The sequence below is a fragment of the Chrysemys picta genome, chromosome 3, assembly GCF_011386835.1.
Source record: "Chrysemys picta bellii isolate R12L10 chromosome 3, ASM1138683v2, whole genome shotgun sequence".
Classification (NCBI taxonomy): domain Eukaryota; kingdom Metazoa; phylum Chordata; order Testudines; family Emydidae; genus Chrysemys; species Chrysemys picta.
Window position 1 is genome coordinate 56,343,150 of NC_088793.1, and position 19,721 is coordinate 56,362,870.

Genomic DNA, 19,721 nt, shown 5'->3' on the forward strand with positions numbered 1-19,721 from the left:
TAAACTTTTGTCGGTAAAAAAACCACTTCTTCAGACCTGTGAAGTGACTTGTCCAAGGCCACAGAAGAAGTCAGTGTCTGAGCCAGGATTTAAACTCAGCAATTCCTGATGCCAAGTTCTGTGTTCAAAGCTGTAGAACACAATTTCTCTCTGTCTCTCTCCATTCAGTAGAGTCAGTTCATGGTATTAAAAGCAAGAAACCCTGTGACTTGCATTCCTAACAGCCTTGTATATGGACTATAGTGAGTACACCATTCCTTTACTGAAAAGGAAAATTCAGTTCCTGTTTCAATGCTAAATTTGTAGCATGAGCACAGAGTTGAGATGGATAACTAAAGACACAAAATTTGGATCGTGATCAGATATCAAACATCTGAAATTTCTGGGTTGTTTCAATTTGGAATTCAGCCTATTATGAAAGTCAGGGCCATGTGCAATCATTGGTTCAGGATCTGTACAGATACAGGGTTTGGGTCTATCAGACACATGGGAATTATTCATGCTAATTACTTCTTTTAAAAAATATAACATTACCTTCATTTTAGTCTGTTCATAGTTTGATACCTGTATCTAAAAATACCTGATAATGTCATTTCAGATGATGATGGAGGTGTTCCTCAGTAAAATCCAGATCCATTTGTGAGCCTTCTCTTCCGTTACCCTTCTCTCTGGGTGATATTATGTTTCTGTGGATTCTATGTTGATAATTTTCAAATATATTTTTCCACCACAGACCTCATGCTCTCTGACAAGTCCTGCATCTTTGCCTGTCTTTCCACTATATCATCCTGTTGACTGTCAACACCTTAACCCTGATGAATGTGCATATCCTATTTCTTCCAAAACCCTTCCTCCTTCTCCCTTTCTTTGATGACTACCTCAAAGTCATTTTTGGTTCCACTCTCTCCTTCTCTGCTCACATCCAGGCAATTGCAACATCTTGCTGCTGCTTCCCTTTGAATTCTCTCGTTCCTCAGAACCCTCATTACCAAGACTTTAATCCATATTCTAATTCTCACCCACTTATTAAAAACTCTTGCTCTCTGGCCTCTCTCTCTCTACAGTCTATCCAAAATGCAACGGTCAGGATCCTTTTCCTGTCCTCCTGCTCTAACCATGTCTCCCACCACCTGGCTCCACAGTTGCCAACTTTCACGTAGTAAATAAGCACCCCGACTTTCACAATAAGCCAAAAATCAAGCTAATCCCATTCAAAACAAGGCCAAAACAAGCCAATCCCTAAGAATCCCAACACCCTATGTGACTAGATCCCCCAGCGTGCAGTCTGGGACTGTAGTGGGCCCTCTGTGCACCCCTGACTCTCTCTCCCCCCTTGCCCCTGCTTGCCGGGAACAGATAAAAAAAAAAGACGCAACAAGCTACAAGAAGCATCAAACAACAAGCCAAACAAGCAACACGCTATAAGCCAAAAACTAGCCAACAAGCAACTCACAAGTCAATTAAGTCAAAAACAAGCCCACTTCCTGTGTTTCTTTCGTGGGTTTGGCATGTCTTCCTGGTTCCCTTCATTTTGTCTATAAAGTTCTTCTTAAATGTCAAGGCATTCTAGAGTCCTACACCAACCTAAATATTAGACATTGTTTCTTCCTAAACTTCTCTTCTCTCCCTGAGAGCTGCCTTGGGGCCCCATGCTGAAAGGTGCTCAACCCCATGAACTCCTTATAAATGCAGTGAGAGCTGAGAGCACCCAGGACTCTTGGAAACACACAGCACATTGTAAGATTGGGCCCCAGGACTTTCTTTTATTCTATTTTTGCCTTTACCATGGCTCCTTGCACATAGAAAAACCTTCCACTTAATGCACGACAGGCCCCCATTCACTCCTTATTTCAGAAGCTTCCTTCAGGAAGAACTTTACCTACCATGAAGATACATCCCACTGTGATTGCCTGCATGGAGCTTGTTTGTATGTAATGAGTTTATTATACTGTATATTCTTCATACTCATGCCTTAAGCTTGTGAGTTGGAAAAGAGAGAATGTTCTTTGTATGTCACTTTAACCAGCAGTAAAGAGCCATATTCACCTTATGGGTAGCACAAATAATAAATGAATAATAATAATGCCCCCCAAATGCTGATATTATTTTTCTAAGTGTCTGAAGCGAGTTAAAGAGCTATGCAGTGGCAGCATCTGGAACATAACATTTACCTGTGGTGCCACGACCATTTGTATATCACTAACTCTTCCCCAGAGATTGAGATTTAATAATTTTCACCTTTTGAAATCATCTTTTATTTTTCAGACAGCAAAACTTGTATTGTCTACAACAATCTTAGCCTATAATTAGTTTAATTCTAAGATAAGATAATTTTTTAATTTTCCACTTTGTTTTCCTTGAACAAGACAGAGAGCTGGCGAGAAAGGAAGGATTTACGATTTTGCCCAATTGATTTTACGACCTAGTACCTTACCAAGGTTATTTTTGATCTCTAGATTTTTCATCAGAACAAATGTGGGATCTTTAACCAATAAGAGAATGCAGCTACAATAAACTGTCAGTTCACAAGTCTTCTCAAATGAATGCATTTGTGAGCTAGGCTAATAAATAGTATAGAAAAAATAGCTCGATTCTGTTGAATCACTAAAGCACACATAAAAGGAAAGGGGCATGCTTGACTTGTAGCCTATGAAAATGTATTTAGTTTAATTACTTGAATAATAGCAAGAATTCCAGCATTTATTAAATGTATCCTGATCACTGCTTTAAGTTGTGTTGCCTTTTAACCTGAGCTAAATATTATACCTACCATATTATCGCTGTTCCAGTTTATTACTGACGTGATATAGTCATGTTTAGCTGTGGGCAACTATGTGACCTTTCATGCGTGTTGATTAGTCTTCACATATTTTTAAAGGCTATAGCAGTTTGTAAGTACAAAGTAAAATTGAGCCATCTAAGTCTATGGTTCTCATCTCTGTGATATGTAAGTTAATTTACCTAGAGGTAGGCATCAGGCATCTTTCATCCCCATCACAATGACTCTCTAGAGAGCTCCATATGGAAGTATTTACAGAGCCCATGTATAGTGCTTTCTTAAGAAATTTTCTCTGATTGGGATATCGTTAACCATCATACTGATGTGTTCACCAGAATAAAATTACACTCTCCCATTGCTGTATTGGCTGTTCGGTACTAACAGTAATAAGAAGTTTCTTATTCTTAGTCATGTAGGGTTCAGTATGACATTTAAGGCACAGCTCTGTGTTAGCTATCCAGCCCCTGAAGTAGAATTCCTCCCAGAATTCTCCTGCACTCAGAGGAATTCCATCCCACCCACTCTTAGTCCTCCTTGGCTACGGGGTGAAGGACTTTGGCTCTGGCAGTTCTATACCCCTACCCATGGCCTGTGGGATGTCTTGTTCTAAGAATTGCACTTAGGGATAACATTTGTGAGGCACTACTGCTCAGGGACACCAGGAGTGGGCAAAGATCTCTTAGTGCCCTCCCCTCCTTGCATACTCATGGAGCAGCAGGGCATATGTCATGTCTTCTTGCTTTAGGACCAGACTATGTGTGGATACTCATAAAGAGCAGATTTGTTGGAAAGAAAGGTGATTTTTTTTTTACATAAACTCATTGCTGACCATAGAAGATCTTTAAATACAACATGGAATACTACACTGTGTACTGTATACTGCTGTGATATTTCATCTTGTGTGCACTGTTCTATGAGTGAATATTATACTAGGTAGTTCTACATAGTTCCATTCAAGCACTGGATTCCATCACACCTCAATCCCTCTGACACATATGACTTCATGATATTTGGGGCAATCTCGGGCAGAATTATTTTTGTGATATTCTTTGTGATAAATGGTTTGTGACTTTGGTCCTCAGTCATTGCAGGTACAGAACATGAACTGACAAACGTCACAGTTTAGATAATGCATGAATTAGCTGAAGATTTCTGAGAGGTGCAACTATGGCACAGTTGACTGGGCTAAATCTTGTTACCCTGAATTTTCCCCTGCCACACTAGTAGCCTACTATGTGTTTCACTGTTTTGACATTAACCTTGAAGTGGACATTGGCATGGGAGAATTCAAACAATTTTTGATATGATCAGGTAATCTGTTTGAGTTGGAATCTGTGAAGAATATAAAAAGGGAACTACACACATGACAGGTACATGGCTAGTGAGCCTTGTTATCATGTTATTATGTTACATGTGAATAGATGGAGTATGAAAGTCTTTATCTGATTAATCAATTAATTGTGAGCCGTGAACACACACATGTGTAAAAGTACCCCAAATATGTGACTCTCTGTAACTATAGGTTACACATCGATCATGTCAAGGGATCAGGCCCTGCCACAAGCAAATCTATGTGAATAAAATTTGACAAGCACATAGAGGAGGATTTCAAAGGGGATCACCAGGACTACTGGTATGCAGAGATCCATAGCATATCCAGAGATCCACAAATGGGTTTCCCCGAGAAGAGGATTTCACCATTACAGATTATCACAGAATACCTTTAAAATGAAAGGTTTGAGGCGGGGAGCTAAGTAGATATGGTAAATCTGCTATGAATCATCTTTAATATACCCATCTGGCTTTTTGATGATGTGCTAAAGAGGTCTTTGCTCCCTGTATATCCAGGGTGAGCTGAGTGGAATGAGCTTATTTATTCAGCAAAGGAAGGAAGAGCTTACATGAGAGGTCAGCAGAATAATTCTAAAATTTATAAATATGTTTCCAACTGAGGCATATTTATTTCTAATACAGACATTTTTTTACATGAAAAAAATCTGTAAAGAAATATACAGATTTGGTGTTCTGAAGTTTAATGCAATAGTGCTTTTATATGTTATATACTGAACATGTGTTGATGGCAGATCTATTAATTTTTCCTTGGCAAATATGCATGGGTACTTAGAGGGAGCAACACATCTGAACTGAAAAAACAAAACCAATTGGTATTATCAACTCAGGTTTGTTGAATGCAGAAAAAAAACATATCTAGTATGCAGTAGGTGAGCAAGTCAGGAAGGGGCAGGAAAAGAGGAATGATGGAAGAATTATAAACAACTCTTCCTTCCAGTTTTGCTTATTTTTAAAAGCAAAATGTAGAAACTTTCCTGGAAAGTTTGGTTCTCAAATTACCAGGAAGCTGCTATCCCCAGGCCAAAGCCCCGGACAGGTCTAGTTTGACAACCAGTTTGGTACTCAAACAGCAGATAAGCAAACTCTTCCTGAATTTGGCACTAATTTAGAGTAATATATTTGGAAGGACAACTTCTTCTTTTCAATATATTGTACAGGGCATATGTGTGCTTTACTTCAGCCTCATTGTTACCTTTCTTTAGCTATTTTTGACTGTGCACATCTATTTATAGTAGTATTGTAAAGTGAACCCTGTTCTATGCGGGTGAAATTCACCCCTGTGTAGGGGTAAAGTACAAAGCTGTGCATTACTAAAATCTCTCAAGCTCTGATATGGGAGTTAAATGGAACTTAAGAATTGTACAGATGTTGTGCTGGCCTTCTACACATGAGTAAAATTTACCTAACCATTTCCCCTCATTAAATATACTGTGTCAACGCACCAATGCATTGTAGAATGATGAGCCCCTAGTCTCCTCTAATTTATTCCTGTGTAAATCAGTGGAACTGAGAAGAAAATCAGGCCCAACGTTCTTCACTCTGTTTAAAAAGTAATAACAGCTGCAAAATTCAGAACCAGATTTCAAATATCCCATCTAGAGGTATTTAGATCTGGGGCTTTGTTTTCAGCCCCTGATAGAGCTAGAGACCAATTTTGAAATTTTGATCTAGATCCAGGTTTAGATTCTAAATTCTGCTGCTGAAAGTTGAGGTTATAGTTTGGGTCCATGGGCAGAATTCCTTTGACCAGGAGTTCTCAACCTTTTTCTTTCTGATCTCCCCCCCCCACACACACACTTAAACCCTGGGTGGCGGGGCTCAGGGACCTGGGCTTCAGCCCCATGCAGTGGGTCTTCGGCTTTCTGCCCTGGGCCCCAGCAAGTCTAATGCTGGCCTTGCTTGGAGGCTCCCCTGAAACCTGCTCGAGGCCCTCTAAGGGGCCATGGACCCCTGATTGAGAACTACTTCCTTAGACTATCTCTGTAGTATAACTTAAGGATTTGAGTCCCGTGCTTGCTTACACATAACTGTGCTAGCTCTCATTAAGCTAGCACAAGTACAGTTAGCAATGTAGCCATGATAGCACAGGTAGAAGCAGCAGAGGCATGGCTTATCTATGCCAATTGTTATGTACCCGCTTAAAACTGGTGCCTAACATGGGTATATGTAAGTATTATGTTTACAAACCAAAATAACGATAAAGCACTGGGAAACAGACCATTATAAAAGAATGGCCCACATCATTAACAGAAAAATCTTTGTGCAAGAGAGCAATGTAAACTGTAGATTATGATGACAATGCATAAACTATATATAAACTATAAACTTCTCATATTGTTACTAAAGCCAGTGCTCCCATACTTTTGTTCTTCTGGGACCCAGATCTTTTTTTCTTTTCTTTTGTTCTATCTTCTTTTCTTTTTGTTCCTTCTTATTTGTTGTATAATTTTTTACTACACTTTTTATTGAATATTATAGCTATTTGGAATGGTACATAATTGTTGTTGTATTTCTTGGGATTTTTTGTACATTTTACCCCTCTATATAAGTGCAAGAAAAATACCCAAGAGTGTCTCTGAATTTCTGTTGGTGTCATTTCTTTGTTTTATAAACTTAGCATTCAGGTCATGAGGTTTTGTTTTGGTGATTAAAACAATACGTGTTGCTTTTGTTTCTACTGAACAGTGTTGAAGTCAGAAAATTTGGATATAAAAGTATATGGTAATTGCAGCACTAAATAATTCAGGTGCCAGTAGCTGGAGCATCATTCCTAATGCAAATATAACATACAGAGAACACGATAAAATAGAGTGAATAAAATGTCATTCTGTTTTATTCTCTGTGTAGGATACTTATGTAAGGAAATGACATTTGAGTTCCTGGTATGTGAATGACCTGGCACCTGAATTACATGCAGGCTTCCCTAAATGCCCCTCTGATTTCAACACTCACATCACAGTAAACAGTTATTTTTTATGCTGCAGATTAAAATTGAGTCTGAGAACACTGAAGCATCATTTCACAATGGAAATGCAGCTGGTCGTGCTCCAAGATCTCTGTGATGAGTCACATATTAATATTCAATGTGAATGAAATTTAGTTTTAGAACTAAAGTAAGATGTACCGCAGTGCTGAAGATTTGTTACTGTACAGAAAGTGGTTCCCCTTTATGTATCCTGCTGGTATCTTAATAGGGACTGAACTATGACCTCTGTCCAGATTCTAGTGAACTATGTACCCATATCTCCATTGTCATAGCTGATATTAATGGAAACATATTGTTTGTAGTCTCAGCAAAGTGGCTAAAGAATGACAGGGCTTGGTGTGATCTGATCATCTACACTGATCCCTACAGGTAATTCTTTCAGAACAAGGCTGTGGCCTGCTCACAGTTGAGTTTGCATGGCTGTTGCCTGCTTTCTGGCTAAGCAGAGAATTTCATTCTTCAGAGTATAGATCTGGCAACTTTCACAAAACTAAACTGAGAACTTTTTGTGCGGTTGGTTTTTATTTTTAGGGAAAGAACAAATGGTCTAAACCACATATAGGATTATTTTGTATTATGAAAGCCATTAACTGAATGTTTAACTTGTGTATTATTAACCGCTTATCCTTAATGGCTGTTTTGGAGCCTTCATGTCTGAGAAGTGCTTAAGTATCATGATAGTGGACTGAGTTAAAAATATATAGATAGAATCCAAAAAAATATAGTCCTTGACCCTTAACATTTCACCATTTCTAAAATGATTTTCTGTCCTGCAGAATGAATTCCATTGACTAACATTGATTTCCTGTTTTGTATCGTTTATCTGAAAAATGAGGAACAGTCTTTCTGATGCACAGATGAAATAGTATTCAGAATGATAGACAGACAGATACTCTGTGACTAAAATAAGAATATGTGTTAAGCAGTCTGAACATGTTAATTGTATTACATGTATTTACTTTTGGAAACTAAATAAACGTGGTTTTAAATTGGTTTGCTGTAAATAAAACTCTCTAATTAGGCTCCAATAACCAGGAAAATTTCCTTTATACAAGATTAATGTATTTAATATTGGAATTATAAAAGCATGTGAAAAACATGCAATCCATTTTATGCTTCAATAATTCTGAAACACCTGAACTCTTTCCTCTCCCCCCTACACAAAAAACACACATGCCAACCAAAATTTGACAAGGAAAAACATTCCTCTAGGGCTGTGAATCTCTATGCCAAATTGTAACCTAGAGATGATTTTAACTGTCACAATAAACCCCTGGTGATAGTTTTATAATGGAGAGCCCGGAAGAGCCTTGAGTACAACCTCACTAATGTGATGCTATAATACATAACCACTCTAATTTGGAACTAAGAGCCAGTTGTCAAATAATACATTTGTGGAGCTGGTAGCGTTAACTTATTTTTCCTTTAAAATGAAATCCACTTATGAGATTCTTAATAGTTTCCTACTTTAATTTTGCCTCTGTGATTGTCTTTCTCTTTAACCCCTCTATGGAACACTTGCAGTCAAATCATTATGCAAATCACGGAATTGACCTCATGTGCAAATTGCACCAACTCTATTATCCCTGTCATAAATTAATTAGGAAAAGCATTGCACTAGAAATGCTTATCAACATGGTTTACATTAGGAATGGAGCTACCTCCAAAGAGATTGCTTATCATCTCTCTGAATGTGCATAAAGACTTGCATCACTGTCATCTGATTAAAAGTAGCCTGAATCTTACTAGACACTGACAGTGTTGCCATGGAGTTGCACTCAGATTTCAAGGCAAAGATAAAACCGATTTCTAGATAAAAAATGAGTTAAAACAGAAAGAAAACTAAGATGGGTAAACAAAATTCCAAATTGCCTATTATAAGGTTTGTCTTTCTGTTCAGCTCAGTGATGTTATGTATATTTAGTTGTGGTTTTTTAGTTTAAAAAACCCATACAATAAATATTTCATGGTGAGGAATTGTTGTTTTAAGGGAAACTGATCATGTGGTATATTTTGTTATTCTGCTTTGTATGGAAACAACAGTAGTTTTTAGTATGTGAATCTCTTTTATGTCTCTAGATATTTTTGTGCTTGTGCAGGGGAGAGAAGAACTGTTATTGCTTCATTAGCCTGATTCTAGCAGTTATATCTCCCAAAGCAATTTGAAGCATCCTCTTCCTTGTACTGTCACATTTAATAATTTCAGAATTTGCTCTGAAGACACAGCTCAGATATGTGCTTACATGTGAATTTCAGGGTATGAGCCAGCGCATTCAATAATCCTTGTTAAGAGAGTTAACATAAACCTGGCTGACAAGTGATAGAATCAATGCCATAACATTAATCCACAGTAGAACTATCTAATAAATTGAAAATAAAGTGTGTGGTCCCAGTTAATAGCCTTATAAATTTTCATTTTATTTGAAATACATTATTGCACATTTTTGTTACTACTTTACTGTTATGACCTCTTAATAATGCTTTGAAGTGTAAAACATGTTTTATTTGATTTTATGATTTCTCTTAATAGTGGCTAGCATTCAGAAGCTTCCTGCAGCATCTGTTCTAACAGACATCAATTTCCCAATGAAAGGAAGGAAAGGAATGGTTGACTGGGCACGAAACTCAGAAGACAGGGTTGTCATTCCAAAAAATATCTTCACTCCTATGTCATCAGGTAAAGATGCATTCAGGTATTATATTTTATTAGAGGATAAGTGTTTATTTAATAGTTAGACTGAGGAAACTGGGAAGTATGGACTCATCAGGCTAGTACTTAATGTCCCAGTGCTTTTGCTAACGATCTCTAAAATGAGTATTGTAATAATAATAAAAATACTTACCCAGCCTTAAATATCTGTGCTGAATTTTAATTAAGGTAGGTAAAGAACTTTCAGATTCTTGGATGAAAGGTCCTGTAGAAGTGCAAAGTATTTGCTTCATTGTATTGCCAATATTTTCAATATTCAGTATTAATACATGTCAGGCAAAATCTTGGGATCCAGCTATTCTGCACAGTGCTCGCCTTGCAAATGTATGTTTATAGATGACTTAAAGCTATTCTATGCATTGCCCTGGTCCTACAATCACTGTGATAGCAGGGCCAATCTTCTACCAGATTAGAGCATCCTAAAGGCTGATCTGACTTGTACTAGCTAATCCTCCCCAGAGTAGTTGCACAGGTTTTAGGGCCAATATATACTAGTGGTGCGGTGCAAATAAGCCACATTGGAGCATCTGCCCCCTTCATATTAAAAATGCCCTCTAAAGATAGTTTCTCTGGATATATCAGAATGAAGATAAATACATTGGAAAGCACTGACAGAGTTTACTACATACTGACGGATCTTATCAAAGAGCAATTCTAAGTGGATGACAGGGTATGGATCACTTGATCCATCTTTTCTGTTCATTTCCTCTGAATCACCTGACAATGGCAGAAGACAGGATACTGGGCTACATGGACCTTTGGTCTGACCCAGTCTGGCTGTTCTTATGTCTGATATGTTCTAATATTCAAACAGAGTTCTGCAGAATATATTTCACAATGATGATGATTAGGGCCTTACCAAATTCATGGTCCATTTTCGTAAATTTCACAGTTATAACATTTTAAAAATCTTGAATTTCATGATTTCAGATACTTAAATCTTAAATTTCATGAAGTTGTAAAAAAGCATGAATATATATTTAAAAACTGCAAAATATAAACATGTAATGCCCTGAAGTCATTTCTCAAACTGGGGGTCCTGACCCAAAATGGGATTGCAAAGCTATTGTAGGGGGATCGCAGCATTGCCACCCTTACTTCTGGGCTGCCTTCAGAACTGGATAGCTGGAGCATAGCGGCTGCTAGATGGGTGCTGAATTCTGAAGGCAGCGGCACCACCAGGAGCAGCGCAGCCTTCAGAGCTGGGTTCCCAGCCAGCGGCCGTTGATCTCTGGCCACCCAGCTCTGAAGGCAGTGTCACCACCAGCAGCAGCGCAGAAGTAAGGTTGGCAATACTTCTATGGTGTGGCACTGTGTTCAGACCTGGAGCCTGGCCAGCAGCCCCTGCTCTCCAGCCACCCAGCTCTGAAGGCAACACAGAAGTAGAAGTGTCAATACTGTGATCCTTCTACAATAGGCTTGAGACCCCCTTTTGAGTTGGGACTTCCAGTTTGAGAAACGCTGTGTACTTGTATATACTTTTACTCTATAGTATAAAAGAGTATAGTACATGGTAAAAGTACACAAAAGACCAGATTTCATGGGGGAAAGCAGATTACATGGTCTGTGATGCATTTTTCATGAATTTGGTAGAGCCCTAATGATGATTTTTTTTAAATAAAACGCATATTGGAAAGATAAATATTATCCATAGAGGCATGTGCTGACTAAGGTATTTTTAACTTTTATTTTTTATTTTAGAACTAGATGAATCCACTGTATTTGTGCTTGGAGCAGTGCTGTACAAAAATTTAGAACTTATTTTGCCCACCTTAAGGTAAGAAACTATTAAAATATGCCACATACATTACATTACTTCAGGGACATGACTGTAGGAAATCTCAAGGTGAAATCAGTCAATAAGGGCCATATTTGTGTATGTCGTTTTTTATAGTATAGTATAAACTTTTTACAACTATTATTTTAAAAAATAAAATGGTCTTTCTTTAATGAATCATTGTGTATACTATGTTAATGACTTGTTAATCATATTGCTATATTGTAAATGTTGTTTATTCTGAACTTTAGCTTGGGGCGCTGGGGATGGGGTAGGAAGGGAGTTTCCTTTGTAAGTATGTAAGCTGATGGATAATTGTAAAAAATACTCAGGCTTTATGTATTTGTACTTAAAACTGATGCTCATCAGTTTAGTGAAAGTGCTCTAGCAAGGATATACCGATTGTGCCTGGCCTCACTTTCACGAAAGCCACCACCATTAGCTTCCAGATACATTTTCAATTAAATTGCATTAGCAGTAGGGTTATATGAAGGGACTTTTTTGGAAAGAAGAAATGCATACATCTGTACAGCTCAAATACTTCAGTTCTGAGATCTGCACAAGTACCTAAATAGAAAGGGAGAGCTCATTTTACTCCCAGGCAGCCTAAAATACTAGAAACCAATATTCTCCCTTTTCTTCACGCACCATTGAATCAAATACCTCCATGTTTTCACACAGTCTTATGTGCAGTAGCTACTACTGATATGTTTTTTTTGTTTCAAAATCACTGAACATTGTTTCATAATAGTTATTAGTGAAGTAGAAACCCCAGACACTTTTCTCTCCCTTGCCCAGAGTTGGAGTGAAATCTTGTCCAAAAGGAGATATGAGAAGAATATGCAGATTTTTTTTTGCCAATGATAATCTGAAAAAAAGTAAGAGGAAAAAAGAGGTTAGTCCTGAAGAAAATAGCTTCCCAATTAAGTTCTAATGTGTTCTGCACCTGCAGTGGCTAGCCACTATTTTTTAGGGTAGAAATCTCTACGCAGTGCACCATTCTCTTGGCCCCTCCATACCTTAATTAATTAAATGTCTGCCTCAAATATCAGGACATTGCCATCTAGAGAAGTACTCTTAAGGAACCATTCACACTTATGGTACAGCATAAAGAATAAATCATACTGTTCTCAAATTTTGGTGAACATTTTTCTATTTGGCATGCTAACTCCTGAAACCAGGAAAGAAGCCAGGAAGAGTTGTTTATGGCAGCAGTTTCTCTCTATTATTCCACACTCTGAGATATAGAGCCAAATGACTATCATATTCAGCTGTCTCTGGAATACCTTAGGGAAAGTCTGCCAGCCATGGAAGAGTATCAAGGTGGCCATGAATCATTCAAACTTTTATTTTACAAAGAGCTATCAATGGCCAGGCCCGTCAGCACTCCTAGCTTCTTAATTTTAATTTATAGAAAACAAGTCTGGACTACTGAAGTCCATCCATCAGCACATTCAAAGCTATTCAGGGCACTCCTCTCTGTACTCTTGATGGATAGGAATTAATGACGCATTGCTTCCCCCATTGAGGTTGATGGCAAAAATCCTAAACTGCTAGACTTCTTCGGTGAGTGATTGGGTCCTAAATGTATAGCGAACAGGGCATTGTGAGTCTTGAAAGGAGTACAGCTATGTTGCATGTGATTTTTGCCATTGACTCTGCTACTTTCAGCTGGTTCTTGGCTTCCACAGCAAGCTGACCTCTCCTCTGAACAACTGATCAGCCTTCCATAAAAAGTGAGCTTCCAGGTCTGTGTGGCTTGGTGCTCTAAGTGTCTTTATTTATAAATAAAGCCTTTAGAACTTCAGATGAAATGATACAGTTATCTCCCGATGCCCCACAGTGTGTTCTATGTAAACAGAGTCAACTTTTGAGCTGCCTCTTTGTGATACAAATTCTGCGAACGTGGTATTGTGGGTTATATTTGTGTATGTGCATCAGGAATAAAAACCTAGTATGTGTATAAGACCTTCTGAATGAGGGCATTAGTATCTTATGTACATTGTTGCACTTCATCAATATTTATTGTGAGCAGCGAGCAGAGGACAGGCAAACAGAGGAAGTTTGCCTGGGAACCGTGGGAGAGGAGATAAGGTGAGTGCTTCATTAGGGGATTGTGTTGTGAGCTGGTGGGGTGAATATCCGAGTGTTTGTCTGCTATGACCATTTGTTTGACTGGAACTAGTTGCAGGGACTGTTTGACAGTGTGCTTGTTTGTTTGAAAAGTGTGACTGACCGTGTATTTGTTTGTTTGTTTGTTTGTTTGTTTGTTTGTTTGTTTGTTTGAAAAATGTGAATTGGGAGTGACTGACCGTTTGTTTGTTTGTTTGTTTGTTTGTTTGTTTGTTTGTTTGTTTGTTTGAAAAATGTGAATTGAGGGTGCTTTGTTCCAGGTGGGCCTTGAGTGGTTGATTAGAGGGAAGGCTTTGAGCCAGGCCAATTACTTCAAACCAGCAGCCTCATAAAAAGGCAGCCAGTTGCCAACTGTGTGAGCGGCAAAAAGAGGCCAGGCAAACAGGGGGAGTTTGCCTGGGGGGAGTTCCCACAGAGTGTTTTTGCCTTTCAGGCTTCTGTGAGAAGTAAATACAACATTTGAGGATGCTTTTAGAAGGAAGACGTGGATAATGAGCAATCAGTGTTGTGACCTGCATAGGATGTTTGTCTTTCTCCCAGAGGATAGAAGTGACTTCATTGTACAAAGTGCAAATTGTTCTCCATATTGGAAGAGAAGGTTAAAGGACTAAAGACGCATGTATCAACCTTGCGTTGCATCAGAGAAAATGAAGACTTTCTGGACAGAAGTCAGTGTTTGGTTCTGGAGGCACAACATGCCAAAGAATCAGAGAGGGCACTGCAAAACAGGGGAAAAATTGACAACATGTGACCTCCAAAAGAAGAATGAGACAAACCATGTACCCCCTATGCAGATAGAGTTAAGAAACCATTTTCAGGCTCTGCACAGGTACTAGTGTGGAGAATGATTTGGAAGAGCCATCTGAGGGAAGGGATCAGAAAGACTCCATCAACCAGAAGGCATAAGATGCATTGTCCTAGGGTTGGGGGTTCCACGACCACCACTTCCAAGAGGAGGAGATGGGTGGTGGTGAATGGGGACTCCCTTGTAAGGGGGACAGAGTCATCCATCTGCCGACCAGACTGAGAGACTCAAGAAGTGTGCAGCTTGCCTAGAGCTAGAATTCAGGCTGTGATGGAATGTCTGCCGAGACTGATCAAACCCTCAGACCGCTACCCCTTCCTACTTCTCCATGTGGGCACTAATGATACTACCTAGAATGACCTTGGGCGGGTCACTGCAGACTACGTGGCTCTGGGAAGAAGGATAAAGGAGTTTGAGGCACAATTCGTGTTCTCATCCATCCTCCCTGTTGAAGAAAAAGGCCCAGGTAGGGACCGTTGAATTGTGGAGGTAAATGCTTAGTTGCGCAGGTAGTGTTGGAGAGAGGGCTTTGGATTCTTCGACCATGGTTTGTTGTTCTGGGAAGGAGGACTGATAGGAAGAGGTGGAATCCACCTAACAAAGAGAGAGTATCTTTGCAGGCAGGCTTGCTAACCTAGTGAGGAGGGCTTTAAACTAGGTTCACCAGGGGACAGTGACCTAAGCCCTGAGGTAAGTGGGGAAGTGGAATACCGGGAAGAAACACAAGGAGGAGGGTGCGACAGTGGGGGTTCCTGATTCATACTGAGAAAGCAGGGCAATTGGCTAGTTATCTTTGGTGCATGTATATGAATGCAATAAGCCTGGGAAACAAGCAGGAAGAATTGGAAGTCCTGGCATAGTCAAAGAACTATGATGTGATTGGAATAACAGAGACTTGGTGAGGTAGCCCACATGACTGCAGCACTGTCATGGATGTGTATAAACTTTTCAGGAAGGACAGGCAGGGGAGGAAAGGTGGAGGAGTTGCACTGTATGTAAGAGAGCATTATGATTGCTCAGAGCTCCTGTATGAAATTGGAGAAAAGCCTGTTGAGAGTCTTTGGGTTAAGTTTAGAAGCAAGAGCCACAAGGGTGATGTCGTGGTGGGTGGGTTCTATAGACCACCGGACCAGGAGGATGAGGTAGACGAGGCTTTCTTCGGACAATTAACTGAAGTTTCCAGATCACAGACCCTGGTTCTAATGGGGGACTTCAATCACCCTGACATCTGCTGGGAGAGCAATACAGCAGTGCACAGACAATCCAGGAAGTTTTTGGAGAGTGTTGGGGACAACTTCCTGGTGCAACTACTGGAGGAACCAACTAGGGGCTGTTCTCCTCTTGACCTGCTGCTTACAAACAGGGAAGAATTGGTAGGGAAAGCAGAAGTGGGTGGCAACCTGGGCAGCAGTGATCATGAGATGGCTGAGTTCAGGATCCTCACAAAGGAGAGTAGAAAAATACTGACCCTGCACTTCAGAAAAATAGGCTTTGACTCCCTTAGGGAACTGATGGGCAGGATCCGATGGGAGGCTAATATGAGGGGAAAAGGAGTCCAGGAAAGCTGGCTGTATTTTAAAGAAGCCTTATTGAGGGCGCAGGAACAAACCATCCCGACGTGCAGAAAGAAAGTAAATATGGCAGGCAACCAGCTTGGCTTAACAGTGAAATCTTCAGTGAGCTTAAACACAAAAAGGAAGCTTACAATAAATGGAAACTTGGACAGATGACTAGGGAGGAGTATAAAAATATTTGCTCGAACATACAGGGGTGTAACATACAGGAAGGGTGCTCGAACATACAGGAAGGCCAAAACATAGTTGCAGCTAGCAAGGGATGTGAAGGGTAACAAGAAGGATTTCTACAGATATGTTAGCAACAAGGAAAAGGTCAGGAAAAGTGCGAGACCCTTAATGAATGGGGGAGGCAAGCTAGTGACAGATGATGTGGAAAAAGCTGAAGTACTCAATGCTTTTTTTTTGCCTCGGTATTCACAGACAAGATCAGCTACCACATTGCCGTCGTGGGCAACACAGTATGGGGAAGAGGTAAGCAGCCCTCAGTCGTGAAAGAACAGGTTAATGACTATTTAGAAAAGCTGGACATGCACAGATCTAATGCATCCAAGGGTGCTGAGGGAATTGGCTGATGTGATTGCAGAGCTATTGGCCATTATCTTTGAAAACTCATGGTGATCGGGGGAGGTCCTGGACAATAGGAAAAAGGCAAATATAGTGCCCATCTATAAAAAAGGAAAGAAGGAGAACCTGGGGAACTACAGACTTATCAGCCTCACCTCAGTCCCTGGAAAAATCATGGAGCAGGTCCTCAAGGAATCCATTTTGAAGCACTTGGAGGAGAGGAAGGTGATCAGGAACAGTCAACATGGATTGACCAAGGGCAAATCATGCCTGACCAACCTGATTGCATTCTATGATAAGCTAACTGGCGCTGTGGATATGGGGAAAGCAGTGGATATGATATATCTTGACTTTAGCAAAGCTTTTGATACAGTCTCCCACAGTATTCTTGCCAGCAAGTTAAAAAAGTATGGATTGGATGAATGGACTATAAGGTGGGTAGAAAGCTGGCTAGATTGTCAGGTTCAATCGGTAGTGATCAATGCCTCGATGTCTAATTGGCAGCTGGTATCAAGCAGAGTACCCCAGGGGTCTGTCCTGTGGCTGGTTTTGTTCAACATTTTTATTAATGATCTCGATGATGGGATGGATTGCACCTTCAGCAAGTTTGCAGATGACACTAAGCTGGGGGAGAAGTAGATACATTGGAGGGTAGGGATAGGGTCCAGAGTGACCTAGACAAATTGGAGGATTGAGCCAAAAGAAATCTGATGAGATTCAACAAAGACAAGTGCAGAGTCCTGCACTTAGGACAAAAGAATCCCTTGCACTGCTACAGGCTGGGGACGGACTGGCTAAGCAGCAGTTCTGCAGAAAAGGATCTGGGGATTACAGTGGATGAGAAGCTGGATATGAGTCAGCAGTGTGCCCTCGTTGCCAAGAAGGCTAACGGCATATTGGGCTGCATTAGTAGGAGCATTGCCAGCAGATTGAGGGAAGTGATTATTCCCCTCTATTCGGCACTGGTAAGGCCACATCTGGAGTATTGCGTCCAGTTTTGGACCCCCCACTATAGAAAGGATGTGGACAAATTGGAGAGAGTCCAGTGGAGGGCAATGAAAATGATTAGGGGGCTGGGACACATGACTTATGAGGAGAGGCTGTGGGAACTGAGCTTGTTTAGTCTGCAGAAGAGAAGAATGAGGGGGGATTTGATAGTAGACTTCAACTACCTGAAGGGGGGTTCCAAACAGGATGGAGCTCGGCTGTTCTCAGTGGTGGCAGATAACAGAACAAGGGGCAGTGGTCTCAAGTTGCAGTGGGGGAGGTCTAGGTTGGATATTAGGTAACACTATTTCACTAGGAGGGTGGTGAAGCACCGGAATGGGTTATCTAGGGAGGTGGTGGAGTCTCCATCCTTAGAGGTTTTTAAGGCCCGGCTTGACAAAGCCCTGGCTGGAATGATTTAGTTGGTGTTGTTCCTACTTTGAGCAGGGGGTTGGACTAGATGACCTCCGGAGGTCTCTTCCAACCCTAATCTTCTTCCTCTAATCTTCTTCATACTGAAATTAGATTGCTGATACATATACAATTTATATCCATCAGCTAATCAGGTAATGGAGTGTGTTGCATTTCATTGCCTGCAGCAACTACATTCATAATTTGATTTCAAGACTTCAAGGTATGACAACAAAAGCACTAGAGCTCTAAATCTTACTAATGGAATGTTCATTTAGATACAACCCTGAATCTGAAAAAGTCCAACCATGTTTTATGCTAAACTGTATCCACTAGACTCTTTCCAGAAAACTGAACTGAAACATACATTAAATTAGAATTAAAAACTAGAATGATTTGTATTGATTTAGGTGGTGCTAAGTGTTAGGATATAGATATTCAGGCCTGTCTGTAAAGGCCTATACTTTAAGAATTTAGGTGTATTCTTATCACTTAGCTAGTTATAGAGGTATAAAAGAATCAAAATCACTGTCTGTCTGTGTAAGGACCTTCTCTTACTGTGACAGTCTGAGGCCTTGTTCTCAACCATAAACTGGGAAAGCCATAACTTAGTTTGATAATTTTACAGCAGACAGAAGCAATCACAGAACCAGACAGAGATTATACAGACAAACAATAGGGAAGTAGAGACTACAGTGATAGAAGAATACAGGAATGAGGATTTCACATCCCAGCTATTGATAAGTGATTTCCTGCCAGACAGGATGCTATCACACTAAGTTTCCTTTTACATCTTCTAGGCTCTTCCCTTCCTCTGGAGGTGATAGGAATATCAGGACAGGATTATATTCCTAACAGCCCAATAGCACCTTATTTCCATGTGACTAGTTTGGAATGTAAGGATGTGACCGTTCACTTCCCAGTTTATGGCTGTCTTTGCTGTTTAGCCAAAGGCTTAGCCTAAGAACAAGGCCTCAGCCTGTCACAGTACGAGAAGGCCCTTACACTGACAGACAGTGATTTTGATTCTTTCTTTTATACCTCTATAACTATAAGATGCAGAGGACACTAAGCTCTAACCCTCAAAGGGGAGTTAGGTGCCTAACAGGATTCACAATCATCAGCCTTCTCCAAGAGTCAGATGCCTAAGTGAGGTCAGTCATTTCTTGCAACAACATCAGAAAAGATTTGAGGAAGAGGTGCTCCCCTTATACTCAGTGAGTAAAGCACTCGCCCAGGATGTTAGAGACCCAAGTTCCAATTTCTGCTCTGCCTGATGTGTTGTAGGGACTTGAATCAAGGTCTCCCATGTGAGTGCCCCAATCACTGAGCTATAGAGCTATTCCTCTTTGCACAAATAATTAAATATTCATTGGGCCAGAGAGAGTTAGAATGACTCTACAGTCCCGCGATTAGGGTACTCACCTAGGACTGGGTATTTGAATCAAGGTCTCCCACATCCTGCATGAGTGCTCTAAGTGGTTGTCTCTTGGGCATAAGGGGGGCACTACGACCGCCACCTCTTTCTGCTGTATTTTGCCAGAATAGCTGTGCTCAGAGCATGCCTACTGGATTGGACCCCACAGGCGAGACAAGCAGGGGATACCTAGATTGAGAATGAAATCAGGGCTTGGGCGTG

The 19,721-nt window shown here is 40.3% G+C and overlaps 1 protein-coding gene across 8 annotated transcripts in view; it reads left to right on the forward strand.

Moving 5' to 3' along the window:
* ADGRB3 (adhesion G protein-coupled receptor B3) overlaps positions 1-19,721 on the forward strand; it is a 602,553-nt gene that overhangs the window by 348,307 nt on the left and 234,525 nt on the right. For all 8 annotated transcript variants that reach the window (XM_008178161.4, XM_005280089.5, XM_008178164.4 and 5 more), the window contains 2 exons: positions 9,649-9,795; positions 11,530-11,605. In XM_008178161.4, the coding sequence (XP_008176383.1) occupies positions 9,649-9,795; positions 11,530-11,605 (223 nt within the window). The remainder of the gene's footprint in view (positions 1-9,648; positions 9,796-11,529; positions 11,606-19,721) is intronic.